Source organism: Hyla sarda, chromosome 7 (assembly GCF_029499605.1).
Source record: "Hyla sarda isolate aHylSar1 chromosome 7, aHylSar1.hap1, whole genome shotgun sequence".
Taxonomy (NCBI): domain Eukaryota; kingdom Metazoa; phylum Chordata; class Amphibia; order Anura; family Hylidae; genus Hyla; species Hyla sarda.
In genome coordinates this window covers 58,604,660-58,623,246 of record NC_079195.1, presented here as the reverse complement: position 1 = coordinate 58,623,246, position 18,587 = coordinate 58,604,660, and the positions used below count along the sequence as shown (strand labels likewise).

The following is an 18,587-nucleotide window of genomic DNA, read 5'->3' as shown; positions in this document are numbered from 1 at the left end:
CTGTGACTGTTGCTGCTGTTGCTGTGACTGGAGCTGCTGTAGCATGGTGGTCAAGTACGACAGCTGGTGCTCTTGTCGGGCGACCAATGTAGGGAGGTCGGCGGCAGCTGGCAGAGGAACTTCAGCGGGATCCATGGCCGGATCTACTGTCACGATGCCGGCTGGCAGGAGGTGGATCCTCTGTGCCAGAGAGGGATTGGCGAGGACCGCGCTAGTGGACCGGTTCTAAGCCACTACAGGTTTTCACCAGAGCCCGCCGCAAAGCGGGATGGTCTTGCTGCGGCGGTAGTGACCAGGTCGTATCCACTAGCAACGGCTCACCTCTCTGGCTGCTGAAGATACTGAAGAAAGGCGAGGTACAAGGGAGTAGGCAGTAGCAAGGTCGGACGTAGCAGAAGGTCGGGGGCAGGCGGCAAGGTTCGTAGTCAGGGGAGATAGCAAAGGTACTGGTACACAGGCTATTAAACACACAAGGAACGCTTTCACTGGCACTAAGGCAACAAGATCCGGCAAGGGAGTGCAAGGGAGGAGACTAGATATAGCCAGGGAACAGGTGGGAACCAATTAAGCTAATTGGGCCAGGCACCAATCATTGGTGCACTGGCCCTTTAAGTCTCAGGGAGCTGGCGCGCGCGCGCCCTAGAGAGCGGAGCCGCGCGCGCCAGCACATGACTGCAGGAGACGGGAACGGGTAAGTGACCTGGGATGCGATTCGCGAGCGGGCGCGTCCCGCTGTGCGAATCGCATCCCCAACGGCCATGGCAGAGCAGCGCTCCCGGTCAGCGCTGACCGGGGAGCTGCAGGGAGAAAGACGCCGTGAGCGCTCCGGGGAGGAGCGGGGACCCGGAGCGCTAGGCGTAACACCAACATGGCATTTTTCTTGGCATTTTTGCTCTCCCATAGAGTTCTATGGGAGGAAAACGCCATGATTTCTGTGCCAAAAATTCCAAACTAGGTTTTGTTGGGGGTTTTGAAAAACCAGCCTCTGAGCTCAAAATTGCTGAAAACGCCAAAAGGATTAAAAAAAAACGCCAAAATGAAAAACGCCAAGTGCATCTGGCATTTTGAAGTTTACTATTGACTTGCAGCTAACATCTGGACACAGCATTTTTTGCGCTGAAAAAACACTGTGTGGGAGAATTGGCCTTAGGCTAGATTTCACCTTGCTTTTGTTTTTTTAAGACCTAAAATAACGCTAGCAAAAACGCCAGAAAAACTGCCACAGGGGTGGCGGGAAGAGCCGGTACCAACAGGCCCGGAGCGTCAAAAATGGCGCTCCTGGGCCTAGGCGGGAACAGGCTGGCGTTATTTGGGCTGGGGAGGGCCAGTAACAATGGACCTTGCCCACGCTGGTAACATCAGGCTGTTGCTGCTTGGTTCGTATCTGGCTGAGAATAAAAAGACGGGGAACCCTATGCATTTTTGTAATTTTATTTATGTATTTTAAAAAAACGCATAGGGTTCCCCGTCTTTTTATTCTCAGCCAGATACCAACCAAGCAGCAACAGCCTGACGTTACCAAGGTGGGCGAGGACCATTGTTACTGGCCCTCCCCAGCCTAAATAACGCCAGCCTGTTACCGCTTAGGCCCAGGAGCGCCATTTTTGATGCTCCGGGCCTGTTGGTACCGGCTCTTCCCGGCACTCATGTGGCGGTGGGTACAGGGGTAATAATTGGGGGTTAGCGCTAGCTGTTTTTGGGGCTAATGCTAAGCCCTGGCTTAGTAATGGATTCCGTCAATAAGATAGCTTCCACTACTAAGCCTGAAAATTCAATAAAAAAAACAAAAACGACACATTGGAAAAAAAATTATTTTGAAAAACACTCCCCCACAGCCCTTGTTAACCATTTTATTAATAGGAAAAAAAATCCAGTTCATCCACCATAATCCTTCGAATCCACTGTAATCCTCTGCATACATACACGGATCTGAAACAAGAAGAAAAAAAAAAACACAAAAAACTTGGTTAGTACATTTTTGGCGCTGTCCGCTGGGGAGAGTGCCCATATTGCAATGTCTTCCCAAACAGGGAGCTTCCAATTGTTGCAAAACTACAACTCCTAGCATGCCCAGACAGCCTTTGGCTGTCTGGGCATGCTGGGTATTGTAGTTTAGCAACAGCTGCAGTCTCCCTATCTGGGAAGACACTGCCAGAAGGGTCTGTTTACATTGTACAAAACTCACAATGTGAACAGAGCCTCACACCCTTAGTAGCCTGGCTCCTGTCTTTAGCTCCGCCCCTAATGACGTCATCACTAAGGGCAGAGCTACACAGACCCAGCCAGGACTGGCGAGAAGTATGCGGACTTTGACTTATGTATACATTATATACTGTATACCGCCCAAAGCGTTAACCTACACTGTCCAGAAGTGTAAGTTAACTTTTTCCTTGCTGGGCTGGCGCATAGCTCACAGCTCAGCAAGGGGTTAAATGAGCAAGCAATGTGTATACTGTGTGCACATTTCAGGCTCACTGTAAGTTCTTGCTGGGCAGTAGATATACGACATATATCTACTGCTCAGCATCAGCTGTTCTCCCGTCTCTGTAGCCATGAGCACGGCTAAATCCCGACATTCACATCAGGAGAATCGCAGCGGGTGTCAGGAGAAGTGACATACGCTGTGATCTGTACCTTACTGCAGGTACTACTGCTCCCAACATGGAGCACATTCTGCTCCATGCTGGGAGCTGTAGTACCTGCATTAATAGACATATCGCAGCGAGTGTCACTCCTCACACCCTCTATGATCCTCCTGTATAATTTATAGATGCGGCCGCTCTTCTATGGTCCCCTGCACTACCGTATATATACACCTATTCATATTTCCCACAGAGAGTTGTGATTGGCTGGAACCATCCAGCCAATCACAGCTCTCTGCAGGAAATATGAATAGGTGTATATATACGGCAGTGCAGGGGACCATAGAAGAGCGGCTGGCAGCATCTAAACATTATACAGGAGGATTGCAACGGACCCCGGTGATCTTTCAATTAGTACAGGTACTACTATTCTCATGATGGAACAGTGTGTTCCATGCTGGGAGTAGTAGTGCTACCTAAAAAAATTTTTTTTTTTAAAGTGAAAAACACACACACTACGTTTTTATTATTGTCGGCTACATTTTTTGTGCCCTGCCTGCCCACATAAATTGATCCCTGTTTAAAAATGTATGAAAATTTTGTTATAAGAAATATAAATTCCGTTAAATACAATTTTTGCCATCACTACTGTATCTTTTTTATTATTTTTTTTAATGGTACCCTACGCAATTTTTATAAAAAAAGGTATCTCCATCACTTTTTTGGATCGCTAATCCAAAAAAGAATGAAAACCGCTTGCAAAAACGCCAAAATTAAAACCCACATGGCGGTTTTCTTGGCGTTTTTTCACTCCCATAGACTTCTATGGGAGGAAAATGCCAAGATTTTCCCCCCCAAAAAAACGCCAAATCTCAACAAGAGGTCGTTTTTTAAAAACTGCCAAGGAGCCCAAAAATGCCAAAAGGATAAAAAAAAATGCCAAACTGAAAAACGACAAGTGAATATGGCATTTTGCAGTTAACTATTGACTTGCAGCTAACGTCTGGCCGCAGAGTTTTTTTCACAAAAAAATGCCATGCGGCAGAATGGGGGTTTTTATCGGCGTTTTTGCCAAAAAAAAAACAAACAAGTGGAAACCTAGCCTTATGGTTCAGTGGCAGTTTTAAAAAAATCACTGCTTGCTCAGAGTAAAATTTCCCTCCAGCAGCAACTCTGTATTTTTTTTTTTTTTTTTAAGTGTATATTTTATGCCTATGTAGGTTTTCTGGTAATCCACCCCCCCCCCTCCCTCCCCCCTGCTTCAGTTCTTCTGAGTCTCAAGATGAGAGAATCACATGACTTGTAATAAGAAAAAAGTGCACAGGGAAAAAATGCCACATAAAATGCCTATACAATCCACACTACTTTTGGAAAAGCACCACAAAAATGGCATTATAGATGAGAATAAAAGAGGGGCAGGTTTTGCAGCGTTTTTTTTAAATTAAGAAATGTTTCTGGAGGGTTAAAGGTCAGGTTCTTTAACTCCACAAGTAAACCACTTCTATCTTTTTTTTAATTAGATTTCATTTTCTCATATTTTTTTATATCTATATATATTGCAATTATGTTTATACCTTTGTTTGGTGCAAACTTTAGGCATTTTCCATGCTTCCCGTGGGGCCAGTGTCTTTTTTTATTCCTGGAAGAGGCTCCTTTACTCCATATAAGCTGTTAACAGAGAAGTTTCCATTAAACTTCTAAGGTTGAACTGACTCCCCTTGTATTGTATATACACTTTTTCTTAGTGGCCACTTTATAATATGTTTACTTTAGGCTTTAACAGATGTTTTATTCCATAACTTATGATAAATAGATGAAAAATTGATTTTGGTTATCTGCAGACTGCAAGATTGAGGGAAGCTGGACGTGATTATTCCTACTGGCTTCTGCTAATTAACCATGATGAAGACCACTGCCCTGAGAATACCACAGCTAGAACTGAAGAAGTCTTTGATGTTTACAAGTTATTTTTGGTAAGACAAAGTTACTCAATATTACTTTTTGTGGCATTTTGTGTATAGGAAACATCAAATATATTTTAAAGATAAACTGACGGCCTGTTCACAAGCACTAAACCCAATACACTGGGCTATAAAGTGGGTTAACAGCAATAAAAGGAGGGGTCACCAACAGAAATTGGTCCAGAAGATAAAAATTTCTGCCTCAAGGTAGCTGCATTGCTACAATGCTTATGTGCACAATGGAGGCAGAAGCCTGTTTGCTGAGCCTCCCCGCCTCCTGTATATGTAGTGCTATGCCCGCACCTGAATCTCTGAATATTTTCCCATCCTAGTAATGTGAGAGCCTGCTGGTGCATATTCATGTCAGGGGCGGCATAGCTGCATATAGAAGAGGTGGGAAAGCTCGGCAAGTAGGCACCCACCTTCATTGTGCACAGAAGCACTGTAGTAATGCAGCTACCGGGAGTGAGAACTTTTAATACGATGGACCAATTTCTGTAAGTGACCTCTCGTTTTAATGCTGTTCACTCACACTATAACCCAGTGTATTGCGTTTAGTGCAGGTGAACAGGCTGTCAGTTTCCCTTTAAGGTATTTTTTTATTCATTAGTTTAATGGGATTAATGTAGAAACACAAAAGTTGGAATTAAAACCAAAACTGAAGAGGAAAAAAGTTTGAACCTGTACATCTTCATGTATGTTACCAGGGAGGTACTCTGAATAATGTCTTGTCCCTGACTCAGCATCTGTCCCCATTCCTACACTTCCAGACCAGACTCAAACTGTTACAAAACTAAGTTTAGATGAATATGTGGTGTGAGGTCTGTAAAGGATTGTATGTATATGGCATTGGCTGCCCCTGTTGGTCATGCACTCTCCCATCTGCCCCAGGTTGGTTTTTATTAGAGCAAAATGTAGCTGGATTCTACATGCCCCAAATTATTTTGGAGGTCTAGCGCCAGGAGAGGGGATTTTGTTTAGGGTACATAGTTCTGGTAGCATTTACTTTACTGGATTTGCAAATCTGCCACTTTTGCTGATTTTCCGTGGACCCATTGAAGTAAAGGGTAGTGGAACTCGCAAAGGACAACCTGCAGTAAGAAACCCATTACGAGTCATCATAGTTGAATCCTATCTACCCTGGATTCATTTTGGAGACCAGGTCCTAGTAGAGATGAATCGGCTTACTTTAGGGTCCCATCACCCACAAGGTCACATTTTCACAGTAATAGGTACACATCATTTGATCAAAATGTGTTGTAAAAACCTCAATTTTACATGTATAGTAAATGTAGCAGTACTGTTTTCAATATATATATTCAGTGTTCCCATATGCATTAGCATTTGCAGTGTGTTGTGGGAATTTTTTGTGTATTTGCATTTGTGTTACAGTCATGGCAGCATTGACCTGTGCATTTATTTAATTTTACCTGGAGGTGCACACAATTTAGTTTCTTGCATTGTCTACAGGAGGTGTCTGGCCTGGGGACTATATAAAGGGAGTGCTTGTATTAAAGGGGTACTCCATGAAATTAAACTCATAGCCTATCATTGTCTAAATATCATTCATTAGCTATACATCATTTATTAGCTATATAGTTTCCCCTCTTTAAGTTGTCAATTACATGCAGGGAGTGAGGAAAATATGTCATCCAGCCATCCACTGTGTCTGTGTCAGTGTCCAAGTCACTTTCTGAATGCAGCCCACACCCTCCTGAGAGACACAGGCCATTTGGTGTCTACCCTGCACTGATGAGTCTTGCTCTCTTGAGTTGGGAGGTGTGTGCAGCCTCAGCCAATCATACAATGTATCTCTCCTCTCACAAATCAGGAGAGTGGGGGCTGCTCTCATAGAGAGCTGTGAAAAGCTGGAGGACAGTGTGAACAGAGCAATACCTGCAGGGAAATGTAGTATTCATGCTAAAGTGGTGGGATATGATGGGAAAGTATATCAAGCAGCTAAAGAAGACAACAGGGGCCACAGGGGCAATGTATATCAGGCAGGATCTTTTACAGAGAACGTATCCAAGTAGTGTGGTGGCTTTGGAATTTATTTTTTCTACATGTACTTTCCTGGAGTACACCTTTAGGGCTGAGATATACCTTTATTAGAATGTCTGAGGTGTGATATTTACTTCAAAAGGGGTCTGATGCATGGTCTATATTCATTTCGAAGTCTGCCAAAGGGGGTATTACTGTATGTATCATCTGTAAGCTACTTGTCCTCAACTTTGGAATCTCTCTGATGTCTTTTCAGCTAGGTTAAAAAAATATTTGCTAATATTAACAATTCTAACAGTTTTTTTTTTTTTTAGTCACATGATCTACATATTTTTACCAACACGAAGATAAAAGAAGCAATGAATTGTGTCTCACATGACATTTCTATGCGCTCCTCTATCAAAAAGAAGAAACCTGAACATAAAGGTATTTCCTTACATCAAATGTGTTCCAGAAAATTTCTCTGAATAGTAGAGCAAGTTTATGGGGATGTGGACAATCTCTTTATGTTAGAAGAGTCTTCCAAAAATAAGCTGATCACAATTCTTCTCACTACATGGACCCCCATATATCAGCAGTAATCTGTATGGTAACTTTTCCTCAAGTGTTCACTTTCCTTCTATAGGGAGAAATGAGCATTGCACAGTGCCAATAGTGATCCCTCAAGTTACAATATTAATTGGTTCCAGGATAACCATTGTATGTTGAAACCTTTGAATGTTGAGACCATAATTCTATAGACACCTGTTAATTGGTTCTCAAGCCCAATTTTATGAAAAAGTGAGCCTTAAAGGAGATCTGCAGCCATGGAACACTTATCCCCTATCCACAGCATAGGGGATAAGTGTATGATCGCGACAGGGGGTCCGAACGCTGCGGCTCTCCCCCCGCAGGAGGCGTGTCGGCTGCAGCATGACACCGCAGCCGATATGTCCACTCCATGTAGCTCTATGGGAGAGGTGGAGATGCAGCTTTCATGCATCTTAATGAGGTTGATGGCAGAAACATTAGCTGCTCTGAGCGGAAGCAATGCCGGGTCCCCATACTTATGGATAAGTGTTCTATGGCTGCAGTACTCTTTTAAAGAAAAAAAAGTACCGTATTTATCGGGGTATACCACGCACCGGCCTAAAACACGCACCCTCATTTTACTAAGGATATTTGGGTAAAAAAAGTTTTTTACCCAAATATCCTTGGTAAAATGAGGGTGCATGTGTGTGCATGCGTATACCCCGATACACCCCCAGGAAAGGCAGGGGGAGAGAGGCCGTCGCTGCCCACTTCTCTGCTCCTGCCTTTCCTGGGGTCTAGAGCCCTGCTGCCGCCGCTTCTCTCCCGCTAGCTATCGGCGCCGCTGCCCGTTCTCTCCCCCTGACCATCGGTGCCGGCACCCCATTGCCGGTGTGAGGTGTATTTTTGCGCCCCCGTAGATCCATGCGTCCGCTCCTCCCCCAGCTCTCCGAACATTTCCGAAGCTAGAGCTGGGGCAAGGGGAGGAAGGAGGTTCACGCCCCCTCCCTGAGCTCGGCTGGACGCAGATCTCCATGGCACGCCCCCTCCCTGAGGACATAGATCTCCACGGCACGCCCCCTCCCTGAGGACAAAGATCTCCACGGCACGCCCCCTCCCTGAGGACATAGATCTCCACGGCAGGTCCCTCCCTCATCTCCCCTCCCTGAGGACATAGAGCAGTGCTCCCAATGAGCTCTATGTGTAAAGGGGGACATACTGCACGGGCCCATGCAGTATGTCCCCCTTTACACATAGAGCTCATTGGGAGCACTGCTCTACGTCCTCAGCTCGGGGAGATGAGGGAGGGGACCTGCCGTGGAGATTTATGTCCTCAGGGAGGGGGCGTGCCGTAGAGATCTGCGTCCAGCCGAGATGAGGGAGGGGGCGTGAACCTCCTCCCTCCCCTTGCTCTGCCCTCCCCCAGTTCTAGCTTCGGAAATGTTCGGAGAGCTGGGGGAGGAGCGGACGCATGGATCTACGGGGGTGCAAAAAACCACCTCACACCGGCGCCGATAGCCAGGGGGAGAGAAGCGGCGCCGGCAATGGGGCAGCGGCGCCTATAGCCTGGGGGAGAGAAGGGGCAGCGGCACCCATTGCCAGCACCGCTGCCCCGTTGCCTCCCCCATCCCCGGTTGCATAATTACCTGTTGCGGGGTCGGGTCCGCGCTGCTTCAGGCCTCCGGTGTGCGTCCCATGCGTCGTTGCTATGCACTGCGCGGCGCAATAACGAATTATGTCATTGCACCGCGCAGTGCAGCGCATAGCAACGACGCAGGGGATGCACACCGGAGGCCTGAAGCAGCGAGGACCCGACCCCGGCAACAGGTAATTATGCCATCGGGGATGGGGGAGGCAATGGGGCAGCGGCGCGGGCAATGGGTGCCGCTGCCCCATCTCTCCCCCTTTCTGTCGGCACCGGCACCGATAGTCATGGGGAGAGAACGGGCAGCGGCGCCGATAGCCAGGGGGAGAGAAGGGCCGGCAGCAGGGCTCTAGACCCCAGGACAGGCAGGGGCAGAGAAGCCGGCAGCGCTGGCGGTCTCTGCACCTGCAAAGCCGCTGCAGTTCATTGATTTAAAGCGCCCGCTTTAAATAATTGAACTGCAGCGGCTTATCGGCGTATAACACGCAGGTAGACTTTAGGCTAAAAATTTTTGCCTAAAAAGTGCGTGTTATACGCCGATAAATACGGTAGATAACTAATATAGAGAAAGCATATAAAAGTAAGAAAAAGATGCTGAAAGCTGTAAATCACTGTCTATGTAGAGGACAGGAGCTTCTTCAAGGTCCTGTAGAATAATCACTGTGTGCACTCGTGTCCAAATGAGCAGCTAATCCTGGCACAGATAAAGTGTAGTCCAAACTTGTGGTACCTCCCTGTACTCAAGGAAGATGCTACCAGAAAGCTAGTCAGTGCATGCACTTCAGTAATACAGGTGTTTTACCAGTGAAATGCCCATTCTGATTGGTCGGTTCCTTCAACCTTTGACATATTTAACAGATCTGGACTGTCCATAGCATTGTATGTTGAATATAGTTTCAAGTTACAATGGTCCAAAAAAGACCATTGTATGTTGAGGCCATTGTAAGCTGAGGAACCATGGTGCTACATGCCTATGGCACTAACACTGCCCTATAGTGTGTATAAATAGTTTTCTAAACATTTATCTATATGATATGTATAATCAGTACCTGCAGTATGTAAAGACAAACTTTGATTGCGACACACACACTGGGCCAGAATTACCAGTCTGTTAGAGACAAAAACTGTTAGATTTGCCCAAGTGCTAAAATATTGCTTGTTTTAGGCAAATCATCAATTTTTGTCTCAGATTGATAAATCCAGGTCACTGTATGCAAATGATCTTCTTCCTGTAGTCATTAGGCAAAATGGTCACAGTGGCTTGCCCCTATGTAAATTGGCATAAAAAGCTGCATTTTGAAGCCAATCTGGTCAGAATTGGAGCATTTCTAAGGCTATGTTCACACATTAAAAAACACTGTGATAAAATAGGAATATTATCATCTAATCATTTAATCAGTTCCTCTTAAAGGGGAACTCCAGTGGAAAACATTTATATATATATATATATATATATATATATATATATATATATATATATATATATATTTTTTTTTTTTTATCAATTGGTGCCAGGAGGTTGAAAAGATTTGTAAATCATTTCTATATAAAAATCTAATTCCTTCCAGTACTTGTGAGCTGCTGTATGCTCCAGAGGAAGTTCTTTTCTTTTTGAATTTCTTTTCTGTGTGACCACAGTGCTCTCTGCTGACACCTCTGTCCATGTCAGGTACTGTCCAGAGAAGTAGCAAATCACGACAGCAAATTTATCCTGCTATGGGCAGTTCCTGACATGGACTGAGGTGTCAGCAGAGAGAACTGTGGTCACACAGAAAAGAAATTCAAAATGAAAAGAACTTCCTCTGGAGCATACAGCAGCTGATAAATACTAGAAGTAATTTACAAATCTGTTTAACTTTCTGGCACTAGTTGATTAAAAAAAATAATAATTGTTTTCCTGCATTTATGCAGTTCTTTTTTATTTAACACTGTGTGAACATGGATTCATGTCTTGTAACTGTTATTTAAAAGTTGGTAAATATTTTGCTGATGAGCCCAACAATTATCTCTTATCTGCAGGAGGCAAAGAACAAGCAGAGAGGCTGCACTCACTGAACCAGGGCTTTATTCAGGTCTTGACGACATGCATTAGGTAACAGGCGGGGGAGGAACCGGAACAAGCAGTTTCGTGCGACTAGCGCACTTCCTCTAGCCGGAAGTGCGGCTAGAGGAAGTGCGCTAGTCGCACGAAACAGCTTGTTCCGGTCCCTCCCCCGTCCTCCACCACAGCTCCCCCTCCTGTACCTACTGCATGTCATGAAGACCTGAATAAAGCCCTGGTTCGGTGAGTGCGGCCTCTCTGCTTGTTCTTTGTCTCCTGCTACATGTGCTACTTGGCTTTGCACCTCTGCTACAGGCTTCCAGCGAGTCGTGTCATCAGTGTCATCCTGTGCTTTACTCTGTGCTTAATCTCATATGTGCCGGCTTCCTGCTCTTGCTTGCTTACATCATCTCTTATCTGTTTGTGCAAAGCATTTGGAAAATTTTCAGATCCTTTTAACTTTTTTCACATTTTGTTATTAGGTTGCAGCCTTGTGTTAAAACAAAAAAAAAACACTACTGATTTCCAGGTGTAGTGATGCAGCGGCACCTGTGCTTTGTTCAGAGAGCAGAGCGCTCACCCCCACAGACAGGCTAGTAAAAAAATTTTATATTCATGAGACGGGAGGCCCGGGCAGTGAATTTGAAGAAGGCAGGGGAGCTCGGTGAGGTATCTCCCCGCCTCCATTGCTTACTTGAAAAGGACTGGCCACCGCCTGTGCCATCCACCCTGACAGAGCTTGAGGAGATCTGCAGAGAAAAATGGTAGAAAATCCCCAAATACAATTGTGCAAACCTTGTGGCCTCATCCCCAAGAAGACTGGAGGCTGTAATCGCTGCCACTCAGTACAGAGTAAAGGGTCTGAAAACTCATGCCACAGCAATGTTTCAGTTTCTTCTTTTCAATAAATTAGCAAAGATTTCTAGCATTCTGTTTTCACGTTGTTATTATGGGGTATTAACCTGTTCAGGACGTGGGGTGTATGCATACGCCCTGCATCCCGAGTCCTTAGGGACGTAGGGCGTATTCCGTGGGAATTCCGGTCCCCACAGCTAGCCGGTTTTTGCAACAGCTGGAGGCACACTGGTTGTAAAACCTTCAGTTACTTAACGCAGTATTTTCCAACCAGTGTGCCCACAGCTGTTGCAAAACTTCAACTCCCAGCATGTACTGATTGCCAAAGGGCATGCTGAGAGATGTAGTTATGCAACAGCTGGAGGTACGCAACTACAACTCCCAGCATGCCGAGACAGCTGTTTTCTGTTTGGGCATGCTGGGATTTGCAGTTTTGCAACATCTGGAGGTCTACAGTTTAGAGACCACTGCACAGTGATCTCCAAACTGTGTTCCTCCAGATGTTTCAAAACTACAAATCCCAGCATGCCCAGACAGCAAACAGCTGTGTGGGCATGCTAGAAGTTGTAGTTTTGCAAGATCTAGAAGGCCACAGTTTTATAGACCACTGTATAGTGGTCTCAAACTGTAGCCCTCCAGCTGTTGCAAAAATACAAATCCCAGCATGCCCAAACAGCTGTCTGGGCATGCTGGGAGTTGTAGTTTTGCAACATCTGGAGGGCTACAGTTTAGAGACCACTGTATAGTGGTCTCAGACTGTAGCCTCACCGGCTTCCGTAGGATCCAGGGAGCTGCATAGCCGTCCTCTTCTTCCGCCAATCGTCGCCCGCTGCCGCCGTCGATCATGGCCCGCTGCCGTCGCCGATTGGTGAGTGGCCTTTTCCCCCAGTCCTCTGTCGGTTCCCCGTTCTGCCCCGCCTATTGTGGGTGGGCAGAACGGGGAAATCAAAAGTTAACCCCCCCCCCGCCCCTGATCTGCTATTGGTGGTCGCGTCTTGATGACCAATAGCAGGGATAGGAGGGGTAGCACCCCTGCCACCTCACTCCTATCCCTTCAGGGGGATCGTGGGTGTCTTTGACAACTGCGATTCCCCTTATATTCCGGGTCACCGGGTCACCATAGACCCGTATGACCCGGGATTGGCGCAAATCGAAAGTGTGAATTCACTTTCGATTTGCAGCGATCGCCGACATGGGGGGGTCTGATGACCCCCCTGGGCATTTGCCTGGGGTGTCTGCTGATCGATATCCACAGTCACGCCCTGGGTCCTTAAGTACCAGGGACCAAAGGCATACCTGTATGCCCTGGGTCACTATGTGGTTAAAGTGATAGTGGTCAGAATTGCAAAAGGGCTGCATCCTTAAGGTGAAAAAGGGCTGCGTCCTTAAGGGGTTAAGTGCAGAATGTTGGGGGAAAACTTTATATTATTTTATTTTAGCACAAGGCTGCAACATAACAAAATGTGAAATAAATGAAAGGGTCTAACAACTTTCAGAATGCATTGTATATGTACACTATATTTTATGAACAGGTACAGGCATATACCCCATAAAACTCCCATGCTGCATGTGCCAAAAGTAGCTATATGCTCCCATTTACCAGATGGAGATCACAGGAATGTACTTTAGGCCTCCAGTGGTTCCCATTGGTATACCTTTCTTTTTACTTTTATAGAAAAGAACAGCAATGGCCGACATGTGCCACTGTATGGTTACACTGTACATCCGATATACTTAAATGGGCACTGTCATGAAGTACAAAAATTGATGTGTTGTAGTACTTAAGTACTACAACATATCTCTAATATACTTTAATTAAAAAAAGTTTAAAATCACTTTTAAATTCGACCACTAGGGGTCGCCCTCCTAGTGGCCGAATGCATTCAGCAGTGACGTCACCACTGAATTTCGACTCATTTCAGCCTAGCAATGAGTCGAAATTCAGGCACTGCTGTGCTCGCTCCCGCCTGTCAATCAAACAGGCAAGAGCGAGCACACTGATAGCTGGGGCTGCGCGCATTGGCCAGCAACACTGGCCTTGCGCGCAGCCCCGCCCGCCCTCCCCCATTACCCTGTCCGGAGGCAGCGCGAGCACTCATTGCTGCGCTGATCCTCCGGATGGGTAAGTCTGATCTGAGGTCTTATATTAGGCAGTAATATCGTGCACGGCAGGCCGGCGTTGCTCCTCTACTCCTCCTCCCTGGATAGCACAAGCACAGCTAAACAGGAAGGAGGAGACCCCGGAGCTGCCTGCCGTGCTATTGGCAGATCATCTATGTGCGCTCCTGACAGGAGCGCTGCATAGACGATCTGAGGGCGGAAGCAAGCGCCCAGCAAGGCATCAGTGACGTAGTACCTGCTGGGAAGCGCTGCTTCCTGCCCTGCTTTATAGAGCAGATTTAGAAGCACTAAATCTGCTCTATTAAAGCGATTTAAAATGTTTTTAAAGCCAGGTAGGGGGTTAGGGCTAGATTACTAATAGGTAGGGACATATTAGATTATATATAACTTTGTGGGAGCTACACTTTAAGTACCTGGAGAAGGACAGATGACACGGCACCCGGAACACTTCTTGCAAAACGTACTGTTTTATTGCTTACAGGGGGGTATACAGAAAAGGATATACTGTACTTAACCCTTGGAGGACATGCAATGTCCATTTTTCTTTTCAATTTTCTGACACAAATATTATTTATTCTTTGCGTTATACCTTTTATGGAAAAAATGAAAGATTTCATTACAAAATACAATTGGCTGCACAAAAAAAAAAAAAAAACAGGCTCAAATATGGGTCTGTGGATGGAAACACTAAAGAGTTATATTTCCTAAAGGCAAAGGGGAAAAATGAAAATGCAAAGAAAGGAAATTGGCTGTGTCCTTCAAGGGGGTTGAGGGGAATGTGTCATTAAATAAATTACCTATTTTTTAAATAATGTTTTTACGTTAGACATATTTTTTCAGAATTCTTGGTGTTGTTTTTTTCTAGTTTTACATTTTGAGATATATATATATATATATATATATATATATATATATATTTCTGAAATCTTGCAATTTTCATTCTCCGAGCCTTAATCTAAGCTTACGTTTCCTGTTCTATCTGTGATGATAAGGAGGAGGCTGCTGAAAGGTGATCTGTACAGCATAAAGCTGGTCAATAAATGCTGTAAAAAAAAAAAAAAAAAATTAGAATTAATGCCCTAATCATAATGTACTAATATAAAATAAACAAAATGTACAATGAGAAAATAGAAAACAGAGAGACACATCCACAATGTATTTCACTACACTGTAACAAGCTATTCTTTGCTGTAAGATGAGGCTTCTGAAGAATTTCTGTTTTCTTAATTTTAAGATAGTTTTAAACCTAGACAAAACTTTAAAGTTGTACTCCGGCAAAAATGTTTTATTTTTTACTCGGCCTGGGGTGCTACCATTACAATAATAAGCTTCACAGAAGGGGTATAACTCGTTATACCCCTTCTGTGAAGCATATTTTGAAACTGGGTATTTACTACAGAATTCTGTGATTTACATTACAATAATAAACTTTAACTTACCTACCGCCACTTCCCCAGTGCCGATGATATTTCTCTTCTGTTCTCCGACCCCAGTCTTCTTTTTGGTTTTGTGGCCTGACACATCGCACTGCACACTGGTAATCGCCAGCTGCATCGATGTCCCGCCTCAGAAGTGTGATGTAACGGGCCACAAAGAAGCCTTGATACATCACACTACCCCTCATCCTATCACATTCCCAGGCAGACGCAGTGTGACGTGTTATGCACCAAAACCATGAAGAAGACCAGGGCTGGAGAACAGGAGAGGCAGCACTGAGGGAGCAGCAGAAGGTTTTATTTGTAAAACAAATGTAATTATTATTTATTTGTAATCTAATGTTTTCTTTTTCTAGACACCAAAAAAGAAATCCAGAAACCTTTTACAAGAACTTACTTTCCAGTCACTTGGCTGTATGAGCTAGTTCCTATGGGGTGAGTATGCATCCACTTTAATTTATCAGCACCATAGCTTTGAGCCATGCACTTACTTAGATATGCTATTCTCTGTCATGTCCAATGTCCCATAAACTGAATATCTTCACAAAAATGAAAGCTGTTGAGCAGTTAAAGACTTGTCTGCAATTTTATATTGCTTCATAAGTATACAGCTGTGATAAGGGGTCTTTTACATGGGGTGATTATCATGCCAAATTGTAATATGAAATGGGTTGGCCTATCTCCTTACTTCTGATTTTTCCGGTAAAGCCGAAAGTAGTCAATGTGGGGAAGTTATGCAGTATGCGTAATTCTCATTGACTTTAAGGGGATAGTCAAGCGGGAACAACTTATCCCCTATCCACAGGATATGGGATAAATGTTTGATCACAGTGGCACTGAGCGCTAGGACCCCCTTAATCTCTGGCCCGGCACCCCAGCTCTCAGAGAGGAGCGCACGCTACAGAGGGTATGGGCCCCCTCCTTCGATCAAAGACTTATACCTTATTCTGTGGCTCGGCCTATAGAGATTAGCTATCACATGTGATCACTAGCAAACCATTAAAGTTTTGTCAGGTTTGACCCCAGCAGATCGCTGATTCACCAGGATGGAGAGGGAGGTTAATCAGGTGGTAAATGGATGGCACATGTAATACATGAATGGCTCCTCTTGAGCAAAGCAAAAGCTGCTGCTTGTTAGCCCTTCTTTAATGTGGCTCATAAAGGTCGTTCTATGTCATATCCATATGTCCTCATATTCCATATAAATAGAGGTTGTCAAGATGAAACAGTTCCTTTTAGTCAATGTACAGATAATTTATTTCTATTAAAGCAGACATAGAGGTGAAAATAAGCCATAAACAATCAGCCCTAAGAAATAGATGATGATATCTAGAGAAAAGGAAACTTTAGAAAAATTTTATTTGGCCAATTCACGGAATCATCCGAAAAAATTGGGTTTGTGTCGAACTTATTCACGGTGAATCACTATTATAAATGGATATTTATGGCCTACAGAGAGCCTCAATAGGGGTGTACTGCACTTGTCCTAACACGCATAGGGAGTGTGCTGTGTCAGTGAAATAATACTGTTATTCAGTATGACATGCAGATTACAGCCATTGCTATTAGAATCACAGATACAGAGCATCAATGTGGCAGCAGGGAGACCATATGGTGTCAAAATTAAAGAGAATAAAGAGATTTTTTTGTAATTTTTATTTATTTTAATTTGAATTTATTTAAAATTTTTGAGTACCCATTCTGGTGAGCATCGAGCTGGTGGTCGTCCGACAGGCGAGATACCACCTGTTCCAGCCCCTGCCTCTCAGTGCCCCCATGACTATGAAAGTGCTAATGTTTCATTTAATCAGTTATGGTTCATTGTTATTGCTCCGACCTGTTTCATTGGATTCTTGTGATCATTTCACAGGTAACATGACGTCCACGACCATAGGGCCTCAGTCTTGAAAAAATTACATCAATTTTTTTAAATTTAAATTTAGGATTTATATTAGATTCCCAAGTTTAATGTCCCGGTGTTTACTTTGAACTAATACTGTATGACCACAAAACCCAATCTAACAAGGAGTCACATGGCAGCACAATGACAGAGGCTAGAGGTGGCAGAAGCACAAAGGGACCATATAGTGGCAGAATGACCCAGTCTGGAGGTGGCAACAGCCTGAAAAAACCATAGGGCCTCACAATATAGAAGATTAAAGATATTTTTGAAAAATTAAATTGAAGTTTTTAGATATATTAAAATTGTAAAAGTTTAATTTAAGGTACCAACAGCATAAGGAGACCATATGGTGGCACAATGACACAGCCTAAAGCTAGCGGCATCATGAGTAGACAATAGGGCTTCACAATCCCTAAGATTAAAAGATGATTTTTTTTATTTAAATTGAAGATTTATGGTAGCTAGTGCTACCATAAAATATTTTTAGGTAATGTCCCAGGCCCAGCAGCATCAGTAAACCATATAGTAGCTGAATGGCACAGCGTATAGCGGGCGGCAGCATGAGTAGACAATAGGACTTCACAATCCCTAAGATTAAAAGATGGATTTTTTAATTTAAATTGAAGATTTATGGTAGCTAGTGCTACCATAAAATATTTTTAGGTAATGTCCCAGGCCCAGCAGCATCAGTAAACCATATAGTAGCTGAATGTCACAGCCTAGCAGCATGAGTAGACAATAGGGCTTCACAATCCCTAAGATTAAAAGATGAATTTTAAAATTTAAATTGAAGAATTATGTTAGCTAGTGCTACCATAAAATATTTTTGGGTAATGGCCCAGGTCCAGCAGCATCAGTAAACCATATAGTGGCTGAATGGCACAGCCTGGAGGTGGCTAAAGCATGAGGAGACCATATAGTGGCTGAATGGCACAGCCTGGAGTTGGCTGAAGCATGGGGAGGCCATATTGTGGCTGAATGGCACAGCCTGGAGTTGGCTGAAGCATGAGGAGACCATATAGTGCCTAAATGGCACAGCCTGGAGGTTTCTGAAGCATGAGGAGACCATACATTGGCTTAATGGCACAGCCTGGAGGTGGCTTAAGGATGAGGAGACAAAATAATGGCTGAATGGCACAGCCTGGAGGTGGCTGAAGCATGAGGAGACCATATAGTGTCTGAATTGCACAGGCTGGAGGTGGCTAAAGCATGAGGAGACCATATAGTGGCTGAATGGCAAAGCCTGGAGGTGGCTGAGGCATGAGGAGACCATATAGTTGCTAAATGGCACAGCCCGGAGGTGGCTGAAGCATGAGGAGACTATATAGTGGCTGAATGGCACAGCCTGGAGGTGGTGAAGCATGCAGAGACCATATAGTGGCTGAATGGCACAGCCTGGAGGTGGCTGAAGCATGAGGAGACCATATAGTGTCTGAATGGCACAGCCTGAAGGTGGCTGAAGCATGAGGAGACCATACAGTGGCTAAATGGCACAGCCTGGAGTTGGCAGCAGCATGAGGAGGACATATGGT

The 18,587-nt window shown here is 44.6% G+C and overlaps 1 protein-coding gene across 1 annotated transcript in view; it reads left to right on the top strand.

Annotated features, from left to right (window-relative positions):
* The window catches only part of LOC130283129 (alpha-2-macroglobulin-like protein 1), a 266,692-nt gene that overhangs the window by 155,065 nt on the left and 93,040 nt on the right, over window positions 1–18,587 (top strand). Inside the window, exons 15-17 of the mRNA XM_056532319.1 lie at window positions 4,424–4,555; window positions 6,859–6,970; window positions 15,509–15,587. Of these exons, the coding sequence (XP_056388294.1) occupies window positions 4,424–4,555; window positions 6,859–6,970; window positions 15,509–15,587 (323 nt within the window). The remainder of the gene's footprint in view (window positions 1–4,423; window positions 4,556–6,858; window positions 6,971–15,508; window positions 15,588–18,587) is intronic.